The sequence below is a fragment of the Hippocampus comes genome, unplaced genomic scaffold (genome assembly GCF_001891065.2).
Source record: "Hippocampus comes isolate QL1 unplaced genomic scaffold, H_comes_QL1_v1.1 scaffold326, whole genome shotgun sequence".
In the NCBI taxonomy this organism is placed as follows: Eukaryota; Metazoa; Chordata; class Actinopteri; order Syngnathiformes; family Syngnathidae; genus Hippocampus; species Hippocampus comes.
In genome coordinates, this window is record NW_017805930.1 from 1,002,042 (window position 1) to 1,022,597 (window position 20,556).

At 42.2% G+C, this 20,556-nt stretch overlaps 2 protein-coding genes and 1 long non-coding RNA gene across 7 annotated transcripts in view; all 3 read left to right on the top strand.

The window, feature by feature from the left end:
• The first annotated feature begins 53 nt into the window (after positions 1-53).
• Positions 54-6,062, top strand: LOC109527703 (5-hydroxytryptamine receptor 3A). The gene is made up of 10 exons (XM_019889756.1): positions 54-660; positions 763-923; positions 2,311-2,355; positions 2,443-2,552; positions 3,718-3,890; positions 3,974-4,134; positions 4,456-4,666; positions 4,744-4,896; positions 5,924-5,947; positions 6,007-6,062. The coding sequence occupies exons 1-10, from the start codon at positions 621-623 to the stop codon at positions 6,060-6,062; spliced, it is 1,134 nt and encodes a 377-aa protein (XP_019745315.1). The 5' UTR covers positions 54-620.
• A 599-nt stretch (positions 6,063-6,661) lies between these two features.
• tmem104 (transmembrane protein 104) overlaps positions 6,662-20,556 on the top strand; it is a 26,849-nt gene continuing 12,954 nt past the window's right edge. Inside the window, exons 1-8 of one of the 5 annotated variants that reach the window (XM_019889770.1) lie at positions 6,662-7,117; positions 7,957-8,017; positions 8,310-8,431; positions 8,881-8,962; positions 9,045-9,141; positions 9,429-9,512; positions 15,025-15,124; positions 17,858-17,954. In XM_019889770.1, the coding sequence (XP_019745329.1) occupies positions 7,973-8,017; positions 8,310-8,431; positions 8,881-8,962; positions 9,045-9,141; positions 9,429-9,512; positions 15,025-15,124; positions 17,858-17,954 (627 nt within the window). In that variant the 5' untranslated portion in view covers positions 6,662-7,117; positions 7,957-7,972. The other 4 variants (XM_019889773.1, XM_019889774.1, XM_019889771.1 and 1 more) reach the window with 4 other exon arrangements.
• Positions 15,877-17,484, top strand: LOC109527716 (uncharacterized). The gene is made up of 3 exons (XR_002170573.1): positions 15,877-16,674; positions 17,130-17,183; positions 17,256-17,484. It is a non-coding gene; the product is annotated as an uncharacterized LOC109527716 (long non-coding RNA).

A 20,556-nucleotide genomic window follows, 5' to 3' on the forward strand; every position in this document is an offset into this window, starting at 1 on the left:
TGCACCAACAATGAATACATCACATTAACATTCTAATTCTATAAATGTTTTAATTTGATTTATATTTTGTTCTTGACAGGAAATCAACTAACAAACCTTTGGATGAGATAAACCAGTGCGTCTCAAGCCTTTTACACCAAGTAAAACCTAACCCCCCCCCCCCAAAAAAAATAAACTAACAAAAAAAAAAAACAACAATCTGTTACTACGTTTGAACAATAAACACTGCATTGAAAAAGTAGAAAATGAACTGGTAAATGGTAAATCATTTAAACTGCATTGCATGCAATTCAATAAAAATGACTGTAGTATCACTAAAAACGTGAAACGTAAAATATAAAATCCGACCGCTTTGAGCCTGGAAGTTAAATACAACTCAACTGGACTAAAACGAAGGCGTCCTTGAATTGAAGTCATTTCGGCCTGTGCGTGACATCACAATTATCTCGTGTGCCAACGTTTTGCCGCAGCTGTTGACTCCATTGTTCACATTGTATACATGAATAGACGAAAGGAGCGCCGCGATGCGTTCACTGTCTCATTGTTGTGCTGTTGACGCAAGCCTCCCACCTCATACTTTTTTTATAAAGCCGCCGTTTTAGCGGCTGAGGCAGACAACCATGTCCACCTGGAGAACCGTCGTTCTTGTTAGCCTGGCCGGTAAGTTGATGCAGTTGGCTTTCCTTCAAAGGTTTCTTGGTATATGCATGATTTTTATTATTATAATTATTATTACTGTTTTTTAAAAAATTGTGTTTGTAGTCTCATGCAGTTGGGCGTCCAACTGCTCCTACTCGCACCTGCTCAGCTACTTGGAGTTGAGCTCCGTCAATGACTTCCTGGCCAATGTCAGGCCCGTCAAGGACTGGAGGCAGGTTACCAACGTGCAGATTGACCTGCTGCTCTTTGGCATCTTGCAGGTGGTAAGTCACAAGAAAAAAACCCAAAACAGGTTTTAAAGGGGCACTTGTGAAACCTTATTCACATTTATTTGATTCAACATATTAATATTTGTATGTCGAATATATTTGTTTCTTTTCCCTTGTGTTTTTCTGACTTCATCTAATAGTTTAGTACTTTTTCATCATATTACAGAATCGTGCAATTTCTTTCTGATGAAACAAGCTAACAACTATTGTAGTCATTTTCATCCATTCATTCATTTTCAATCCGCTTATCCTCACAAGTGTCACGGCGTGCTGGAGCCTATTCCGGCTGTCTTCGGGCGAGGTACACCCTGAACTGGTTGCCAGCCAGTCGCCTGCACACATAGACAAACAAGCCAAAGCAAGTTTAGAAACACGGTTCGAAGTTGACTTGACACATTTGTACTATGCAGTGCCATGCGGGTTCAAAGTACTGCTAGGTCCAGTATTTTCTTACTAGAGCTGTGTGGGTGGAAAGTCCAAACTGTGACATTATTCCTAGCGTTGTGATGCCAGTCAAATTCATACTTGTCATGCTGCTGCTAACGTTAATGTGGCCGCAGCTTGCCAGATTTATACTAGTGCTATTGCAAATTTCCCCAGTGTGTGACAAATAAAGTTTATCTTATCTTATGCGGCTGCCAATCTGAGTCATGTCCAATTTGTCAGGTTAACATTACAATCGTGCTCTGAATATTTTAAACCATTTAAAACAAATGTCTATTAATTTTTAATTCTGCAAGTATGTATTTTTATTTATTTGTTAATTTTAATTTGTTTCTGGTACATTTGTATATTTTATCTTAATTAACTTTATGTCTAATTTTGTAATTTCTGTCAGAATATTTTATCTTTTTGTCTGAAATGTAGTATTTTCTATTTTGGGAGTTCACACAGAAACTGGATGGGGGGGTTGTAATTTTTTTTGTCCAATAATTTTATAATATCTGTGTATTTTTCCACCTAGTATTTGCATTTTTTTCCATCCAGTATTTTGTTATGATTACAAATGTATCTACTCAACAATCTAGTGTAATATAAAACACATTTTACTGTATTGATCATGGAAAGACCTGCTTCTTTTATTTTAAAGATTTTGTGTAAATAAGTAAATTTACTACTGTACACAATATCTCTGTCACAAGTCATCTGTGTAAATATTCTTTTTTTTTTTAAATTTCAAGGTCAAGGTCATCTTTATTGTCAAATATACTTTATGTATAACATAGATGACATTTCTTTCTCTCAATCCTCAGTGCAAACATGCTGTGCATTAAACACACACAGCTCAGATAAGATAGCAACTACACTGTATAAAAAGACATAATATGTAATCTAAACAGTATAAACAATAGAAACAATTTTCTGTGTTGTCAATGTGTAGGATGAGAAGCTTCAAACCTTCATGAGTCACGTGTGGATCCAAACGGTGAGAAGCCGCTTCAGTGTAGCAAATCATATTAACGATTGATGTGTGTGCTGGGTATTTTATATTTCCCGGTCTGTTTCTTTACAGGTCTGGGAAAATGATTTCCTCAAGTGGAAGCCGTCTGATTTCTGCAACATCACCCACTTCTCCATTCCCCGGTCCATGCTGTGGACGCCCGACATAAACATCCAAGAGGAGTGAGTTGGCGAACTATTTTTTTTTTTTTAAATTACCGGTACTGTCGATGACGTAAGAGCAGGTGGCACTCACGTGGCTGCTGCAATGAGCCTTTTTTGTTCCCTAAGCGTTCACTTTAACACAAGATAATGACTGTTATGTCATTTGGTGCTGTTATGAGCTAATTCAATAGTCATTTTCCTGGGTTTACAGAACACGTTGTGTAATCAGATTCGAACTACCGTGTAAATGTTTACACTGCCCATCATGCGCGTGTTTGAACAACTAATGGATGCACAAAACAGCAGCGGTATTGTGTTTAATTTGACCGCATGATTACACACACCCAACAGGCACCATTTTTTGGTACACAATCCAGTGACATCTCTCAGTAAAAACTCAGCATTTAAGCAGCTGCTGGAAAATTCAGTCCCCAAAGCCAATTTTACTCTGTCACCTGAAATTTGGTCAACACGTCAGTCATGAGTAGAAACCATCAATACTTGACATATCCCAGGATAGTTGTACGCAAATATACCAAGTACATCATCTGGAGCCGATTACAATTGATATTCATGCAACAACAAAAACATTTTAAAAGAAATACAGTGGCTTATGAAATTAATTGGTTCTGGAAGACATTTCTTCACTAAACATTTTTTTAAGTAGAGACGCGTTTTCCATGTAAACCCCCTAATCAGTTTCAAGCCCTCCAAAATTCTGACATAAATGTTTTCTAAAGCATAAAAATGCATCAAAATATGTAACAAGTACATGTTACAATTAGATTACTGCAAAAAAAATGTTCAAGAAGCGTCTGAAAAGACAGAAGTCTGCCATTTTGGTTTGAAGCGGCCATTTTAACGATAATAGCACCACTCCCACACCCCCAAGTTGTTTTTAATAATTCAGACCCCAAATTCCCTCGACAACATGAAATATGGTAGCCTTGACAATCATGAGGAGAGCCACAAAAAGTCGCAAGATTCCATTCCCAGAAAGACACAGGAAGTGTCTTTTTTTTTTTTTTTTAACATACCGTGAATGGCAGATTCTTCCTTCAAAGGCAAACTACTCCAAGACAATTTGGCTGATTACTACCAAGTTTATATTATTTGACAGCTTAGATTTTTGCTCCCCTATCTTTAATGAGGCAACTACCTGAATTTTGCGTTCTGCTCACAGTGCCTCCGACAGCGGGAGCATCCAGAGCAGTTACTACGTGACGGTGTACGCCAACGGAATGCTGCAGATGACCGCCCGTCAGCGGCTGACAACCACGTGCACCCTCAACCTTTACAATTTCCCCTTTGACCGGCAGAACTGCGCCATCACCTTCAGCGCCATGAACACTGACGGTAAGCGTGGACGCCAGGCAAAGACGACGACGGAAGTCAGGAAGGAAGCTTCTTCAATTTGTCTTGTCCTAATCCCGAATCAGATAAAGGCATACGACTCGGGACACTGAGTGGTGATGAATTTATTACGAACGTCTCAGAGCAGTCCATGGTAACTCGTGGGGAATGGAGCCTGAAGCACTTGGAAATCATCTCAAACGTGACCGGCAAGGGAAAACCAAAAATTAGTGAACTGATTTACCAGGTGAGGTTTGAGTTTTTGGGACGTGGCTGACTTAATCCAAGTCTGGATTGCGCATTTGGCAATTATAGAGACCATCACTACTTGACAAATCCCAGAACAGTGGTACGCAAATGTACCAAGTACATCACCTGGAGCCATTTTACAATAGATTTTCATGCAACAACAAAAACAAAACATTTTCATAAAATACATCAAGATTTATCAATCAGAGGGCATAAAAACGATGACATCATTGGCCAGCAAGCTTGCCCTGAGAAAGGAATTTGAAATATGATTGGTTCAAGATACAATTCCATTTAAGTTACATGTTACCGTTCATAGGTGCGGATCGAACGCAAGCCGATGCTGTACGTGATCATCTTCATCGTTCCGCTCTTCTACCTGCTGGTGCTGGACCTGACGTCCTTCTTCATTGACGAGGGCCGCGGCGAAAAGTTGAGCTTCAAGGTCACCGTGCTGCTCTCCATCTCCGTCCTGCTGCTCATCCTCAAGGACATGCTGCCCTCCACCGAGGACAACCTGCCCATTATTGGTGAGCGAGCGGTCCCGTCTGTCCGTCCCGTCCCGTCGCATCACGCTCTCGCTGATGCCGCCTCTCCCACCTTTTAGCCAACTTCTGTGCGGGCGTGTTCGCCCTGGTGGGCCTCAGTGTCCTGGAGGCCATGCTGGTCAGCTTCATCATCGACCTGGATGACAGGTTTGCCAAGAAGCGGGCAACATCGTCTGACAGTGAAGTTCCCTCAGACAAAGGGGACAAGAAAGGTCAGTGGCTGGTGGCTGTTTGGCACTCTGATTGGCAGCCGTGTGGCACTCGTGCAAATCTGACGTGTTGGATTTTGTCGCCACATGGCAATAGTACGATTCTTAACAAGTAGGACTTTACAGTTGTGTGGCACTTACCACTATCACAAATCTGATTAGTATATATCTGACAGGTTGTGCTTTGCAGCTGCATGGCACTTGAATGAATGTAAAAAAAAAAAAAATGAACTAGCGCTAGTATGACTCTGGGTGGCACAGTGGTCAACTGGTTAACACGTCGGGCTTATAATGCAGAGGTACAGATCTTGATTCCGGCTCCGGCCTTTTTGTGTGCCGTTTGCATGTTCTCCCCGTGCCTATGTGGCTTTTCTCCGGGTATTCCGGTTTCCTCCCATATTCCAAAAACATTCATGGCAGGTTATTGGAACAATTAAATTGTCCCTAGGTGTGAATGTGAGCGCAGTTGTTTGTTTGTCTATGTGTGCACTGCGTTTGGCTGGCAACCGGTTCAGGATGTACCCCGCCTACTGCCCGAAGACAGTTGGGATAGGCTCCAGCACGCCCGCTACTCTTGTGAGGATAAAGAAAATGGATGGATGGAAAGTTGGAAGGATGGATAGTATGACTCTTGACTAGGAGCTGCAAAGTACTACTGTAGTATGAATGTGATTAGCGACCACATAGCACTATAATGAACATGACAAGTTGGAATTTGCAGCCACATAGCACTACTATTAAAGTGTCATGGTGAACGGCATCCTATAGTATGGTATGACTCTCACAACTTGGACTTGGCAGCTGCATAGCACTAGTATGAATCTGCCACGTTGGACTTTGCAGCCACATAGCACGAGTGTGAATCTGACAATTTCGAGACATTAGCTGCATGGCAGTGGTATGCTATGTGGCGAGTTGAGCTTTGAAGTGTGAATCTCACTCACAGCCGGATAGCATTGTGGCTTGCGCTAAAACGGCGATGCAAACGTTAGCTCCTTGGTGGAGGTCAACAGCCCCCGTGTCCTTTCAGATCCCCTCGAGGAGAAAGCGGAAGGTTTGCCCATTCAAGTCGGACGTCTGTCGGAACGCGAGCAACTGAGACTTTTTCTGCAGGAGATTCACGAAGCTCAGCGGCAAGCGGCAAGCAGCCGCGATTCACCTCGGCCTAAACGCTTTCGACGGATTGCAGAAATCATCGACATTCTCTTCTTCATTTTTTACTTTTTCACTGTTGGAATTTTCCTGGTGGTGATGTATGTCATGTGGATTCCGCCTGGCTTTTTCAGTTAAACTCTGACAAACTCACATGATTAAAACACTTTAAAGATTCATGATTTGCTTTGAAAATGTAGCCTATTTGGTCCATAAATCATATTTTGCAAATTTCCAGCATTTTACATGCTTCTAGAGTTTCTGTAATTACAAAACGCTAATTAAGTTTACAACAATGGCAGGATGACAAGATTATTACCATTAAACTTGTATTATGTTGTTAATCCAAGTGTTCCAATTCATGTGTCATTGCTTTTCAGTGCATTCCATCCATCTCGTTAATCCTTAACACACACGGACAAACTAGTCACCAGGCAATGTCAGGGCACACGTGGAGAACGCACAATTTAGAAATTTAAGGAAGACCTGCTACTCATTTGCAATGCACTGTAATCAACCACCACTGCCTGGCCCTATCATGACAGTACTTTTTAAAATTTAAATAATTTTCTATGATTATTTTGTAATGGTTAAATATTTACAGGGCGCTTTTTTTTTTTTTCTTCTTATCGTTTCTCAATTCCACTGTGCAAAGTCAACGTGTCATCACATGATCCTACGATATGTCGTTGATGACGCTTCTGGCAGTGGTTGGGTAACGTGCGCAGAACGTAATAGCCACAACTTTGCGTGTCATTCAAAGTAAAAGCTACACCGTGGAAAACTGAGCGGTGTTCACTTATTTTGAAAATCCAAAGCGGAATCACTTCTTGTGAACCCAAAACTGCTTCATTAGTTGCTGACCTGCGATGCGAGTCCGGAAAGTGTCACTTTTTGCGACTTTTCACTGTCCGTGGACCACATAAACGGCTCATGTTGCAACTCAGGAAAGAGTTCTTGTTTTGCGTGGACCTTGCAAGCTGGTCGGTGTGCTTTTGTTCCGGCTGACGGCTCGGAGCGAAGTGCTAGCCTGTTAGAGGCTACCTGCAGCTAGCAAAACACTGCAAGACAGGTGAGCTAATGTTTACTTTCTTTATCAATCAGGTGACCTCCCTGAACACATCAGGAATACACTGTTTTTTTGTTTTTGTTTTCCGACAGGTACAGTGAACTTACATTTATTAAAAAAAAAAAAAGATGACAGGTCCCAAAGGAAGAAAGGCAGGCAAGGACTTTTAAACAAAGTAATGGATGCAAAAAGAAGGGAGATGGAAATCAACGATGAGGAATAACTAGGTCAGAGGTGGAAAGGAAGGATATAAAATGAAAGAGGAAAGGAAGCGAAGAAGGGGGAAGAAGGGAGTTGGTTGGTACCTAGGTCTGAGGTGGAAGTATGCGAAATAAAAAGCAGGTCTCAAAGAAGAAAGATAGAAAGCAAAGTAGGGCGCAAAGAAGGGAAGGAGGTTAAAAGCAGGTAGGGCACAAGGAAGGAAACGAGAAAAGAACATTTAGGCAATTAAAGGAAGAATAGACACGTAAATGAAAAACAGGAAGAGGAAGAAAAAAAGGTCTGACTGAGGTGAAAGACGGAAAGGAAAGAATGCTGAAAAAGATTTAAATGAAGGATAGAAGGATGCAGGGATAAATAATTGCTGCGACAGAAGAAGGTACTTCAAGAAGGAGTAACTAAGTTGTTAGTGAAAGCATTGCTGGTCAGCAAAGACACTCTGAAAGCCGCCAAAATTATTAAGAAAAAAAAGTAAATCAGATAACTGAATACAATAATTTGTCTAGGAACGTTTTACGTGGGTTGAATTTGTGTTCAACCCACTGTCAGTTGGCCATTTTGCATTGAAGGTTCCAATGTCATCCGCCTCCCAATTTTGTTGTTTGTTTTGCTTTCGTCGTCAGGTAGATCTCGTCAACCATGGCAGGTGGAATCACAGACACGGGGGAGCCCTACTCTGCCTTTGTGAGTATTCTTCCTCGAAGCATTCCTTTTCTTCCTGCTTTTACTGTTGTCTGAAAGCCTTTTATGACGTTGAAGCACACGCTTCTTTGGAGACGCGATTGCTCAATGCGAAAGTGAAGAGGAAGCTAAAGTGCTGAAGAGCATCCTCTCAATGGGCCTGCGCCTTGAATGATTGAAGCTCTCTGCAACTTGATAGAATCCTTCCTGAGTCTCCAAGAACAAAAAGCATGAACCAATCATCTGTAACAAATGCACTTACCAAGAAGAGTAACGAAATGGCTATCTGATGCAGGTGGGTCTGGTGTACATGTTCAACCTGATTGTGGGAACGGGAGCGCTCACCATGCCCAGAGCCTTTGCCACGGCCGGCTGGGTGCTAAGTTTGGCGCTTATTTCCTTCCTGGCGTTCATGAGGTGAGTGTCACGCTTTTGGCCCAAGTGCCACATTTTCACATCTTGTTGGCATCTCAAAACCTTTCGCCAAATTATTCATTTTTCACCCAATACTTTTGTCCATTTTTTTCCAACATTTTCAACATTTTAAGGCAGGCGTCTCAAACTCATTTTTGTCGCTGGCCACTTTTGAGTTACGTCTTCCCTCGGAGGGCTGTTATGACAGTGAAACCACAAAAATGTTTAATTGCATTATCAAATTATTACTTGTAAGGGCAACAAAATTATTGCAAAATCTCAATCTCATTTATTAAACATGACAATTTGACATTTCGGTACATTTTTTAGTAGCTAGGATCTTGCAAGTTGACACACATGATTTTCTTTCAGGGGCCCGCAATAGCCCATATTTTGTATGTGGTGGACCTAATGAAGTGGTGTACCTAATGAAGTGTCCTAAAACTCTCCAGTTACATGACCACCACCTTTGTGATCGAGGCCATGGCGGCGGCCAACGCGCAGCTGCGATGGAAGAGGAGAGAGCAGGACGAGGTCATCCTAATTCATATCGTGCACCATTTTTTTTTTTTTAGGAATAAGTTCTGTATTAACAATGGCGTTGTTGGTTCACCAGCAGATCCATGACCACGACTCCACCTTGGACTACTCGGACGATGACAACGTAGCAAGGGGACGGGGTGAGCCGGAGACAAAGCCCATCTTGTCCGTTCGTAAGTGGTCAACACTGGTCAGCATTGGACCAAAGAGATGTCAATCATTCGAGCAGCTCCCTGATTGGTTGTGTTTGCACCAACGTTTTGGGGCGTATACAGTCAGGGACGATATGCCATTTTGCTCATAATTGTTCCTGAAAATATTGGGACACGAACAGTTGAAAGTAACGCGGAAGTAATGTAAGCCATTACAAGTTAGTAACTCATGAATTTCAAATTGCAATAGATTTGTAATAGGTGACATCCTTTCTATAATGTATACTTCTCTTCTCCGCCTTCCCCAGAACGTTCCGGCGGTCCCGTGGACTATTTTGACATCGCCGAGCGCGTGGAGATGGGCCAGATGGCGTCCATGTTCTTCAACAAAGGTAAACATTCTCGCCGGCGGGCCTCCGCCGCCGTCCCTTCGTCTGTCCCGTCGGTCACCTTCCACACCCTAATGATTATGATGGGGAAATTCTATAAACGAGTCTTGCCTTCGCAATTGCAAAGACAAGAGGTGTCATTAGGAAAGCACTGCACACCTCAGGTGGTAACTAGCTCATCATTCTGACACTGGTGGTGTGTTGGAGTCACACACACGCACAAGCATGCTCACACGCACATGCATGCACGTATGCTCTCCGGCCAGCAGGGGGCGCGCTGAGCACACGTGTTTGATAGGCCGTATTATTGGAAAAGGTCAATATGTAGGAATAAACACAGCCGCAGTTGTCTTTGTAGTTGGAATCATGCAAGAGAGAAAACATAGAATGCTGTCCAGATGGTGACCCAACTCAGGTGATCAAGGGTTACAATTTTTAAAACAGAAGGTTTGGGGCAGGGCATTAAAAAAAACAAACAAAAACAAAAAGAAACAACATAAAATTTGTAAAACAGTTAACTTTAATCATAAAATTAATTTTAATATTTTAATTGCATTACTTCAACTTCATTATTTAGTTCTCCAATTGTTTTAATAAATCAAAAAAGGATGCAATGTTCTATGTAAAATGTGTATGCTATTTTAAAAATCAAATCATTCATTTTTGAGTTTTAATTGTATTTATTAGAATTATTAACCAAATTAAAAAAAAAGAAAATAGTGACATTGTGTATGTTACATTTGAGAAATAATTTATTTTAATATCATAATAAATCATTTTTTAAATTATCCATCCATCCATATTAAAAGTTTAAATTCAATTATTATTATTCATACTAATTTTTTAAATTCTTTTTATTTAATTTCAAAGGAATTCACATTTATTTTTAAAACGTAATCCATTTTAATCAGGTATTTTCATGTTTTATACTTAATTAACTATTATTGTATTATATGTTATGAAAAAACACAAACTTAATGCAAATCACAAATGTACAGTTGTTGACAGTTACTTGGATAAGTGAGTGTGAAAACAAGCCACATACTGCTTCACCAATCCAAATACATTGTAAAATGTTCATAGCTTACATGACAGCTTTCAAGTCGATTTTGGAGTACAACAATTCAGCAACGAGTCGCTCTGAAGAGAAGCTTGTCAGGCAAGTGACGATTTAATCCAGATGGACTCGGACAAAAACCGAAATTGCAACGGATTACGGGAGTAGATATGCGTGCGTGCGCGCGTGGCGACAGATGCTTGCCTCCGATAACAAGCGTGTATTTACACTTTCTCGGGATGAGAGAGCCTGCAGAAAAAAAGGCGAGCACCCGTGTCATTTTGGGATTCCCAATGACATTTTACGAAACCTCACAAAAACTCAATCTTGGTAATTTTTTGGGGGGTGGGGGGGTCAATAACACTCTCCAAGTTTCAGAAACAAATAAGAATGTCAGACAGAGGAATGCGATTTAAAATAATCAAAAAAATGAAATAAACGTTTAAATTGGATGTCTGGCTGATAAAAAAAAATTGACCTCAATTTTTTTCGTGATCGCATTAATATACTGGGCAATGACCTACTGGATCCAGTAGATGGAGCTCTAGTAAGATGTATGCTGAAGTTGGTATCTGCTTTGTGATGCCCTTCACCGCCACCTGCAGGACTGGAGTAGAAGCTACATCTGAATTGTTGCTTTTCCATTGCAATTCAATCTGTAGGACCTTCAAGTATCAGGCCAGCGAGGGAAGTGAAAATTGAAGGAAAACGTGGACAAGTATTGGGACAACTACACAAAGTAAAAATGTGGATTTGTGGACAAAAGTATTGGGACACAGACGGGAAGTGGAAAAAGTGAAGAAAATATGGTATTTCAAATAAAAGTATTGGGACACCCACAGAAAGTGAAGTGGAGGAAAATGTGGACTTTTTGGACAAAATTATTGGAACAGTTACAGGCAGGGAAACTTGGTTTTGAACAAAAGTACTGGGACATTAGACAAGAAATGGAGCGTGGGGAAATGAGCGTGGTGACACATACAGGAAGTGAAGAAAAAAATGAACTAAAATATGTTTTTGCACAAAAATATTTAGGACATTTAGTGGAAGTGTTAAGTAGGAAATTGTGGAGTTTGGACATCCTGTTGCCATGTGGTGACAGTTCTACCTTCTGCATCAATTTGTGTGTTGACAAGGTCGACTGGCGTCATGTTTCCTTGCTGCAGTGTCCTATTTGTGGGTATTTAGGGACAATATGTGTGTGTGCGTGTGAGTATGCGGGTGGGCTGGGCAGCTGCCTCCGGGCTGGGCTCCATTTAGATTTAATTTGCAAATCTTCCCAAACGTACCTTCATCAAACTTTCCCGAGGATCTTTTCTCAGCAGAGACATCAAACTCGAAAGGCGAAGGTTAATGAGGACAAACTCTACAATGAATCATTTGTGACCAAGCAATCGGGCTGAACGATTTTTAGGAAAATTGTGTAGAATTTAGTAACCTGCAAGTAATAAGTGTTTTTTTGTGTTTTTTTTAAAGAAGGTAATAAGAGACTCTAGAACTTTTGAGTTTGTATTACAATGTCGTGTTTCAATAAATTGATATGGAAATTAGAATGTTACTAACATTAGGACCACTTTTGTCATTTTTACGTGTCTCTTTTTGTTTCTGGGAAAAAATGTTGCTCAAGGGGTTGCAAAAGTAGCTAAGTTGGCAACACTGCAGACACAAGTCATAGCTCTTGCTTGCTACGTTGCTGGGACTAGCATTCGCACGTGTGCACATAAAATGAAAGCACACCTTTCAAAATAAATGCACAGGATAGTTTATGTTTGACTTTGGACTTCATGGTCACTATGAGGGCTGCTGGGCAGAGTCTTGAAGGTGGCCCCCCTAGGAGGTACTTTTTCACAGCTCCGGTCTCAAGCATATTTCTTAAATCTTACTTACTCCCATTATTGCTTTGATAGCATTTGATTGTGTCGCGCCTTTTGTAGCCAGTGAGTGGGAATGTAATGGAGTTGAGAACTTAATTAAAAAAGAGAAATTGCCGCCGTGAGGCTGTCATCGCGGCTGTCAGTCAATTTGGCGCTCCGCTGATGGACGACGGCGACCATTCGGGACGTCACTCTCCGCCACGTGCGGCATGTGGTGCTTGCTAATTGTGATTGGGGCTACGGAATCTCTTCTGACTCAGCGGAGAAAGTTCTGGATTTCTGGTTGGCTGCTTGTTTCTTGCCGGTGCCTGTCACGCAGAACAGCAAACGGCGGCGGCAATAGAAACTGATCCCTATTGTAAGAGACAACCTGAAAGGGGATAATGACTCATATTCATCTTGAGTTAAGTATGTTTCTGGATTGCAAGGCCGCCGAGTTGTCTATGTTCATACCTTTAAAGCCTGGAAGTTCTTCAACCCTTTCTTTTACACAGGATGGCAGCTTTTGGCAACTGATTCAAACTTGGCTGAGAAGGTTCCGGATCGTAGGGTTCTGTCTTTCTATTGCAGTACATTTCATGCAAATCATCAATCCACCAGAAGAAAAGTAAAATTCCCATCTTTGTTGGCAGCGTGAAAGGGCCTATTGACTGGATTTCCAGCCCGTTAACTTGATGAATGTTTGTTTACGTGATCGTTTCATTTTTTGTTTTTATTGTTTAATTCCTCAACTTGTTGTTTTGATTGTCGAACCCATTCAGGGTTTGATGCTGTAAACCTGCCATTTTTTTTTTATTCCTCCTCACTGGGCCCGCCTTGACTTTCCTCTGCGGTAATCAAAGAGCTGACCGTTGACCCCGTTCTTTGCCTCGCCCAGCGAGCATGATGGATGAGGGGGGTTACTCCGATGATCATTGCTGTGTGATGATAACTAGGATGTGGGAGGTGGTGTGGGGGGTGTAACGCGAGGGCAGATGGCGAGGAATAAAAGTTTGCCCTTGCGTTGGGGAGTTAATTACGTCAATTTCATATTTGCGCCAATGAGACGATGCGCATATTAAGAAGGGGAACACGCACGTTCGCCTTGTTTGTCCGCCAACATCATTTCCCCATGAACTGTTTGCTCCGATGGTGCCGAGGACGACCACACCGGCGCTGCTTGATTAAGAATGTCCACAAGTGCTTCCCATTGTACACAACTCCTCTTTATGGGATTTATTCACGTGGACTTTCCAATATGTGGCTTTCATCACCAACTACATACATGTCGAGTTGTCACGTGCAATGCTGCCGACAAGTCTTATTCATTTTTATTTGCTTTCGCATCTTTATTTTTCAGATGCATAGAGTGGGAGAATATGTGGTCGTAATACAATAAACCTCCCTTCATTGAGGGTTCCAGGTTCATGGTCCAGGTTTTTTACAGATATTTAAATTTATTTATTTATTTGGGGAGGGTGGTTAAAACTCTTATGTTCTTCCCCCTGTTTATATTTGGTGTAATTTCACTGTCACCCACTAGATAGCAGCACAATATTTGTGAAAGAAGAGTGAAAATGGTATTTCAAGGTCAGACTAATTTTTGCTAAACATAATGTCAAATCCTCTTCAATCCTGCATTTTATGCCCACGGAGAGTGACGACCAAGTTCATTTAGAAATGTACATCTTTGGGCATGAATATGGGTGTACAGTATATTGTCAGATAAGTTTGTGTGTGTGGGGAAAAAAATGATTGATTTACTCTAAACACAGAGCATTTGAGATACTGTAACGCTGTACAATAGTTTTGGCACAGCGGTCGACTGGTTAGCATCTCGGCCTCACAATGTGGAGTTTGCATGTTCTCCGCGTGTGGGTTTTCTCCAGGTATTCTGGTTTCCTCCCACATTCCAAAACATGCATCTACCATACATTAATGGATCACTCTAAATTGTCCATAGATAGGAGTTTGAATAGTTATTCGTCTATCTGTGCCTTGCGATTGGCCTGCAACCAGTTCAGGGTGTACCCCACTACTGCCCCAAAACAGCTGGGATACGCTCCAACACGCCGGCGACCCTCGTGAGGATAAAGCTGTTCAGAAAATGGATGGATGATAGTTTAAAGTCCTAAAAAAGTGCCATAAATGCCATAAAAACATGCCTAGGGAGTATTTAAATAGGGTATTTTTATATCGCAGATTTCACTTCTTGATGTGTTGGTGTGGAACGTAACATTTTCGCTGTAGTTCTTCTATATTGTAAAATAACCGGTCTGACCAATCTCGCTGCTGCTCACGTTCCCTACAATTTTTATCCCTTGATCATCAAAATCATGACCGCTGCCTGAGTGTACACAGACTCTTTATTTCTACTTGTGTATTCTTTTTGCTCCTTTTCGCCGCTATTACCGCTGCTCCTCACATTCACTCTTGTATATTGTATCTACGCATTCATGTACATTTTGCCATTCACATATGCATATACAGTAATTATTCAGCCACGCGTGCCACGTCCTCTCATCGTACTCATTCTGTCTGCTGTCCAAAAGGAATTTTCTACATGACATGACCAATAATGTCTTCTGGCGATGTTGTCTTCTAGTGGGTGTCAACATGTTCTACATCTGCATCATCGTGTACCTGTACGGCGACCTGGCCATCTACGCCGCAGCCGTGCCCATTTCCCTCATGGAAGTGGCCTGGTGAGCATCCCCTATATCACTTTTTCCCGCGCTTTCGTTGTCTTTTACTGCCGGATAAAACCTGCATATAAAGTCATTTTATAGCCGGACCCCGCCTCGACCCGCCAGCCTCTCCTCCTCCATTTTGGAAGGCTCGTTCGCTCACGTGCGTTTTGGCAGGGCCGAGCAGCGGCGTCCTCGGCTCCCGCGCATTCCCACACCATTGCTGTTGTCTTTCCTGTTTGTGGAGACAATAATGGCGAGCTGACTCTGTCTGACACCCCCACCCCCCTCCTCCCTCCCCCGGTCCCCTGCAGCCGGCGCTGCTCCCGGGAATCTCGCTGGTGTTCCGTTTTTATTGCCACCATGCTTTATTAAGAAGGCCCGTCCGCACAAATGCACATTGTGTGGTTTCTCGAGGCGTGATGGGAACGTGCTTTCTTTCTTTAATCCTTCGAAAGAGAAAGACCGAAGAAAATAATTTAATGATCCTTTACACGCAATACACATTTCGCTAAGTACCCCTGTGTAAATGAATACACTCCAAACAAAGCAATGGAGCCTTTACACTGGCTGTCAGAGAGCAATTAGAGGACGATTTGAGCTTGTAGCATCATTCGACTGCGATAGCAACATGTATACAATGATGTTGTCAAAATGAGAACTATACTGTGTGTCGCCTTTGAGAAGTAGCTCAAACAAAATTGCATTTTGTAAAAGCAGACAAAATTGAATATAAAATCACTAAGAAATATTTTAATCAAATCATCTACTTAACTCATTTACACCCTTTGACGTATAAATACGTCAATTAGCGCATAGCCGTTCCCTCCCAATGACGTATTAATACGTCAATCACGTTTTTTCATGGGGGAGGGTGCAAGAGAGTCTGATGCAACTTCTCACCAAAGGATTAGGCTTGACGGCAATGTTAAATAGCAAAAAAATGGCCATCGGGTAGCAGTGGTGCAAAAATCCACGAGGATCACGCAGCAGAAGTCGTAGAAAGGGCGTATAGTGGAGGAGGGGCGTATGTGGATAGTGGATTGGAACGTTAGCAACTAGCAACGATGGAGAAAAGGAAACAACTAACTAAAAATGATTGTTTTTTTCGGTATAAAAGCGTCCTCGAAACAAAACAACAAAGGAGATGACGCTTTGGTCACGTAATCGAAAGCAGCACACGTCAAACGAACGTCAGCCTGCGCAAACATGGCGTGCTACACTCGGCCCGCATAGCTCACGCCGAGTTTCGAGCTCATCTGATGAAGATGAACATGCTCCACGTCAGGGACCATCGCTTGGTAGAGCATTTTGTGCCTCCCCGTGCCGCACATTGCCCACAAATCGTCTCCCCGGCGACTTCCAGCGATGACGGCAAAGAGGCTGCATTGCTTCGCATGGCCGACGCCGGGCACACGTCAGCGATTCGCTGGAATCATCTCGTAATGACGACGGCGAAAACGATGAATTGGAGAGCGATTTGGATCCCGATCTGTCGGACGAATACGTGCCTTCGGACATAACGGAAAGCAGCTGAGAGTTCTCGCCAGAGCCGCTGGAACGAGGAGGTAACTGCTGACTAGCTTGCAAGTTCCCATTCAAAACTTCATCACTTATGCCTCATCAGTCACTTTTATGCACCGCTACATTCCCCGATATATTATAAAGTTGCCAGTAACACTTATCATTTATGTACGGTTGATGCGTCTCGTAGATGTGGATGAAAATATGCGCCGTAAATGTGCTGACTTGCGTGTTGCCATAGGTTTTAAAAAAAAACAAAACAAAACAAAAAACAGGACACATTTGGTCCGCTCAGCTCTGCTAAAACCACTAGTGTTCAATTCATATTCCATTTCATTTCAAATTGGATGCTGAGCAACGTGGAATGAATGATGTAAATAGCAGTGTGCGAGCATGTGTGTGTGTGTGTGTGTGTGTGTGTGAGAGATGTTGAAATGTAAGTGGAAAGCAACAATAGAAAAATAAGTGTGGTAATTGTACATACTTCTATAAATTACAGATTGTTCAACCAGAAGCCAAAAGATGACTCCTTGCTTTGGTGGTGGAAAGAAAGGTAAATAAAATTATTGTACCTCACTCTGCAGCAAGATATATTTGCAACTTTTTATATTTCTATGATTTATAGGTCATGCATCTGGATGTGGTGGGATGAATCGATGTGGTGACAAACTGGATGGAAGCCAAAAATCATCCTCTCCACAGCTGCACTTTCGTTCATTTTTCAATTTGCACTTTTGTTCAAAGTTCAATAGTTTTGTTGTGTGCAAATAAATTATTTTGCTACAAAAACAGTATTTGTAATGTTCTTTTGTAGGAGGAACACATTATTGAGGTATTTGAGCTGTCACAAAAGCGTAAAACTTGAAATGATGCTTGAAATGCATGCTTTTACAAAAAGCTCATTTTCTCTGGATTTCTGCAGAAAATCGGCCTTTTCCATAAAACTTAGCAGTTTTCTAATGCTGATTGCCAACGAACGGAGAAAGATAGAAACAAACTTTTTTTTTCTGCTGAAAGAAGAGAGTCTCACCTTTCTTTTGACAGGTTGCATGTATATATAGCCATAGAACAGAAAATTCCGTGGGCCTTGCAAATCAGTCAAAATTCAGTAAAATGTGAGGGATTGAGCGGGTTGCTCCAGTGAAAAGGGGTGGTATTCAATGAGTTAAAAACATGGTTTGAATACAGTGTTTTCACTTCATTTGTATATTGTGTTGATTTCTTCAGCGGGAACCATTCATGCAGCGCAGGAGCTGTAAAGTACAACGACACCGACGCATGCTGGGGCTCGGTGACAAGGAAAGATGCCTATAGAGTCTTTCTGGTAAGTCGTTGCTTCTTATTTTTAGCGGCCTACACGTGGCGGTGATACAAGCGTCCAGTCCGCCGACGACTACATGCTTTTTTTTCCCCTTCATGAAGTCATTTTGATAATTGCAGCAATGTCCTTGACATTCTTGTTGACCACAGTCTTTCCACTTTGGTGGCAATCTTTTTTTTTCTCCCCCCCACTAAAATTCTTACACAATTCTAATTGTTTTTATTATCTTCCATTTTTTTTCTTCACATGCAGCTTCTACAAGTACTTTTTTTTGTTGTTGTTGTTCTTGCTCCTTTCTCGTGATGGGGCTTCACTCCCATCCAGAAAATACGTGTTTTATTCGAGTTGACCCTTCAGTTAAATAATTCACCACTGACTGAGCTTTGTTGAGCCATCCAGGAGCCTCCTGTTAGCATGAAAAATGCCCACTGCCCCCTCCAAACTCCTCGTTCTTCGACTCCACGTCAAAGGGCGCTGGCCTTAAGAGACTCGCCAGACTGTCCAATGACCAGTTTAAATAATTGACCACTCCCTATCGGCAAGTAGACGTGTGTGTGGCGGGGAATCCATGAAAAGCTTCCTCGCGCTGCATCCAAGCAGACTCCTCCGAATCCCTGTTGAGATCTCCAAGGTCTTGATGACCTTCAGTCTTTAAAAGGGGCCAATAGTTGGAAAGTTGGCGAGTCGTTCTGAGCCGTGAAGCAGTCCAGCGATGCTTTCGCTTAGTCGTTGGTGTTGCAGATCGACTGACACCTTTTTGATGCCAGGAAAGAACAAGAAAGAAGAATTAATGATGCAAGTTTGTCTTTGAAGGACCCCTGGAAATATGCCTTAAGTGGCTGCTTCAAAGCAAAATGGCAGACTTCCTGTGTGTTTCAATCATGGCTTCTTGAGACTTTTTTGTGGGTCTATTTATGATAAATATGATTACTAAGTGAAAGTGGCTTCAGGGGCTGAATTTTAAGAAAAAAATTGGTTAGATGCAACTAAGCCAATTGAGGCTAAAACAGCAGGTTCAAATCAAAATGGTCAAATTCCTGTTTTTTTTCTGACCTGGCTCTTTGAGACTTATTTTGTGGGTCGACTGATGATAGATACCCACAAAAATTCATGTTGCCAATGGAATTTTGCTCCATGGGCTAAATTCTCAAAAGAAATTGTAATTTTTAGTTTGAGTGTGAATCATTCAATTCAAACCAAAATGGCTGACTTCCTGTGTCTTTTCAACTATGGCTTCTTGAGACTTTTTGTGGGTCCATCCATGATAGCTGTGTCTACGAATTTTCACGTTGCTAAGTGAAACAGGGTTTGGGGGATATTTGATTTTCCGCCAAAAATTCTGCAGGCTGCTAAAATGGGATATATTTCAAGATCTGCATGACACGTAAAAGTGTCCGTAATTCCCGCTAATCTACGCTGGCCTGAATGAGTCTGCGTCTGATTTATGTCTTATTAAATGAGAAATATGGCGGCGGCGTTGAAGGGGACACAAAACGGCGGGAATAAATCATAAGTCAAACGGCGGGCGTCGGGCGGAATGTAAATGAGCCTTCTGCTGCCGCCGTTCATGTTTAACAATCAGACCGTGAACGTGGGCCGACGATGAATGCGGCGAACATAAAAGCATCCTGCTTTATTAAGGACCCGAGTAAAACGACACGACTACACCGGCGTCGGGGCCATAAATCTTTGGCTTTTTAGAGGATGCTTAATGTTGTCAGTCATCATCCCACCGCTTTGTTAACTTCTCCCTCTCACTCAGGTTGGATTTTTGTTCGATGAGTGCGGGTTGTTGTACGCTTTTGTTCCCCAGCAGCGCTGATGATTTGTCCTCGCGGCCTTGATTAAAAAGTCACTTTCCAAAAGGTTGAGATGAGGAATTGGTGGTCATTTTTCATCCAAATTGTTCATTTTCAAATCACTTAATAGACACTTTGATGTCTTTGGTTGCTGCCCTCTGGCTGAACTTGAGCTTCTCGTTTCCCTCCCCTTCAGACACACCATTGATCAAGTCAAGTCAAATTTATTTAAGCATTTGATACATGGTATATTCATTTGGGATGTTCTGCTGGTCATTTTTATTAGTGTCTTCCATTGGTTGGTTGGTTAGTGTGGTACAGATCATTGTACTTTTGTTGGACCTCGTTAGCTTTGCGTTCCATACAGATGTGTGTTGCACATTGACATACAGACTAATTAGTATGGGTGCTATCAGCTAGCTTTTGCTGTTTTATGTGACACAACAGAAAGTGCCCGAGCTGGGCAGAAGCTGCTAAGAGGATCAATTGGCTGTGATTTTCTGCACTGATTGATTCCACGGAGGCAGCGTAGCGGGAATGTGGCGGCAGGCGGTTGTGTAACTACGCCGTCCGCCGTTGATCTCGGCCTCTTTAGTGCCGCAATGATTGCAAAGATTAAGACGCGGATGGTGGTATGTTTCGGACGGGGGGGGGCTAAGTCTCCAATTAAACCCTGGCACGTCCTAGTTTGTCCCCTGCCTTTGGCGCATTTCGCTCGCCAACTGGCGGGCGGCGTGCTCTGCCTCGCGCCACTTTAAAGCCGGATTTATGGCCCCCTGTGTGTGTGTGTGTGTGTGTGTGTGTGT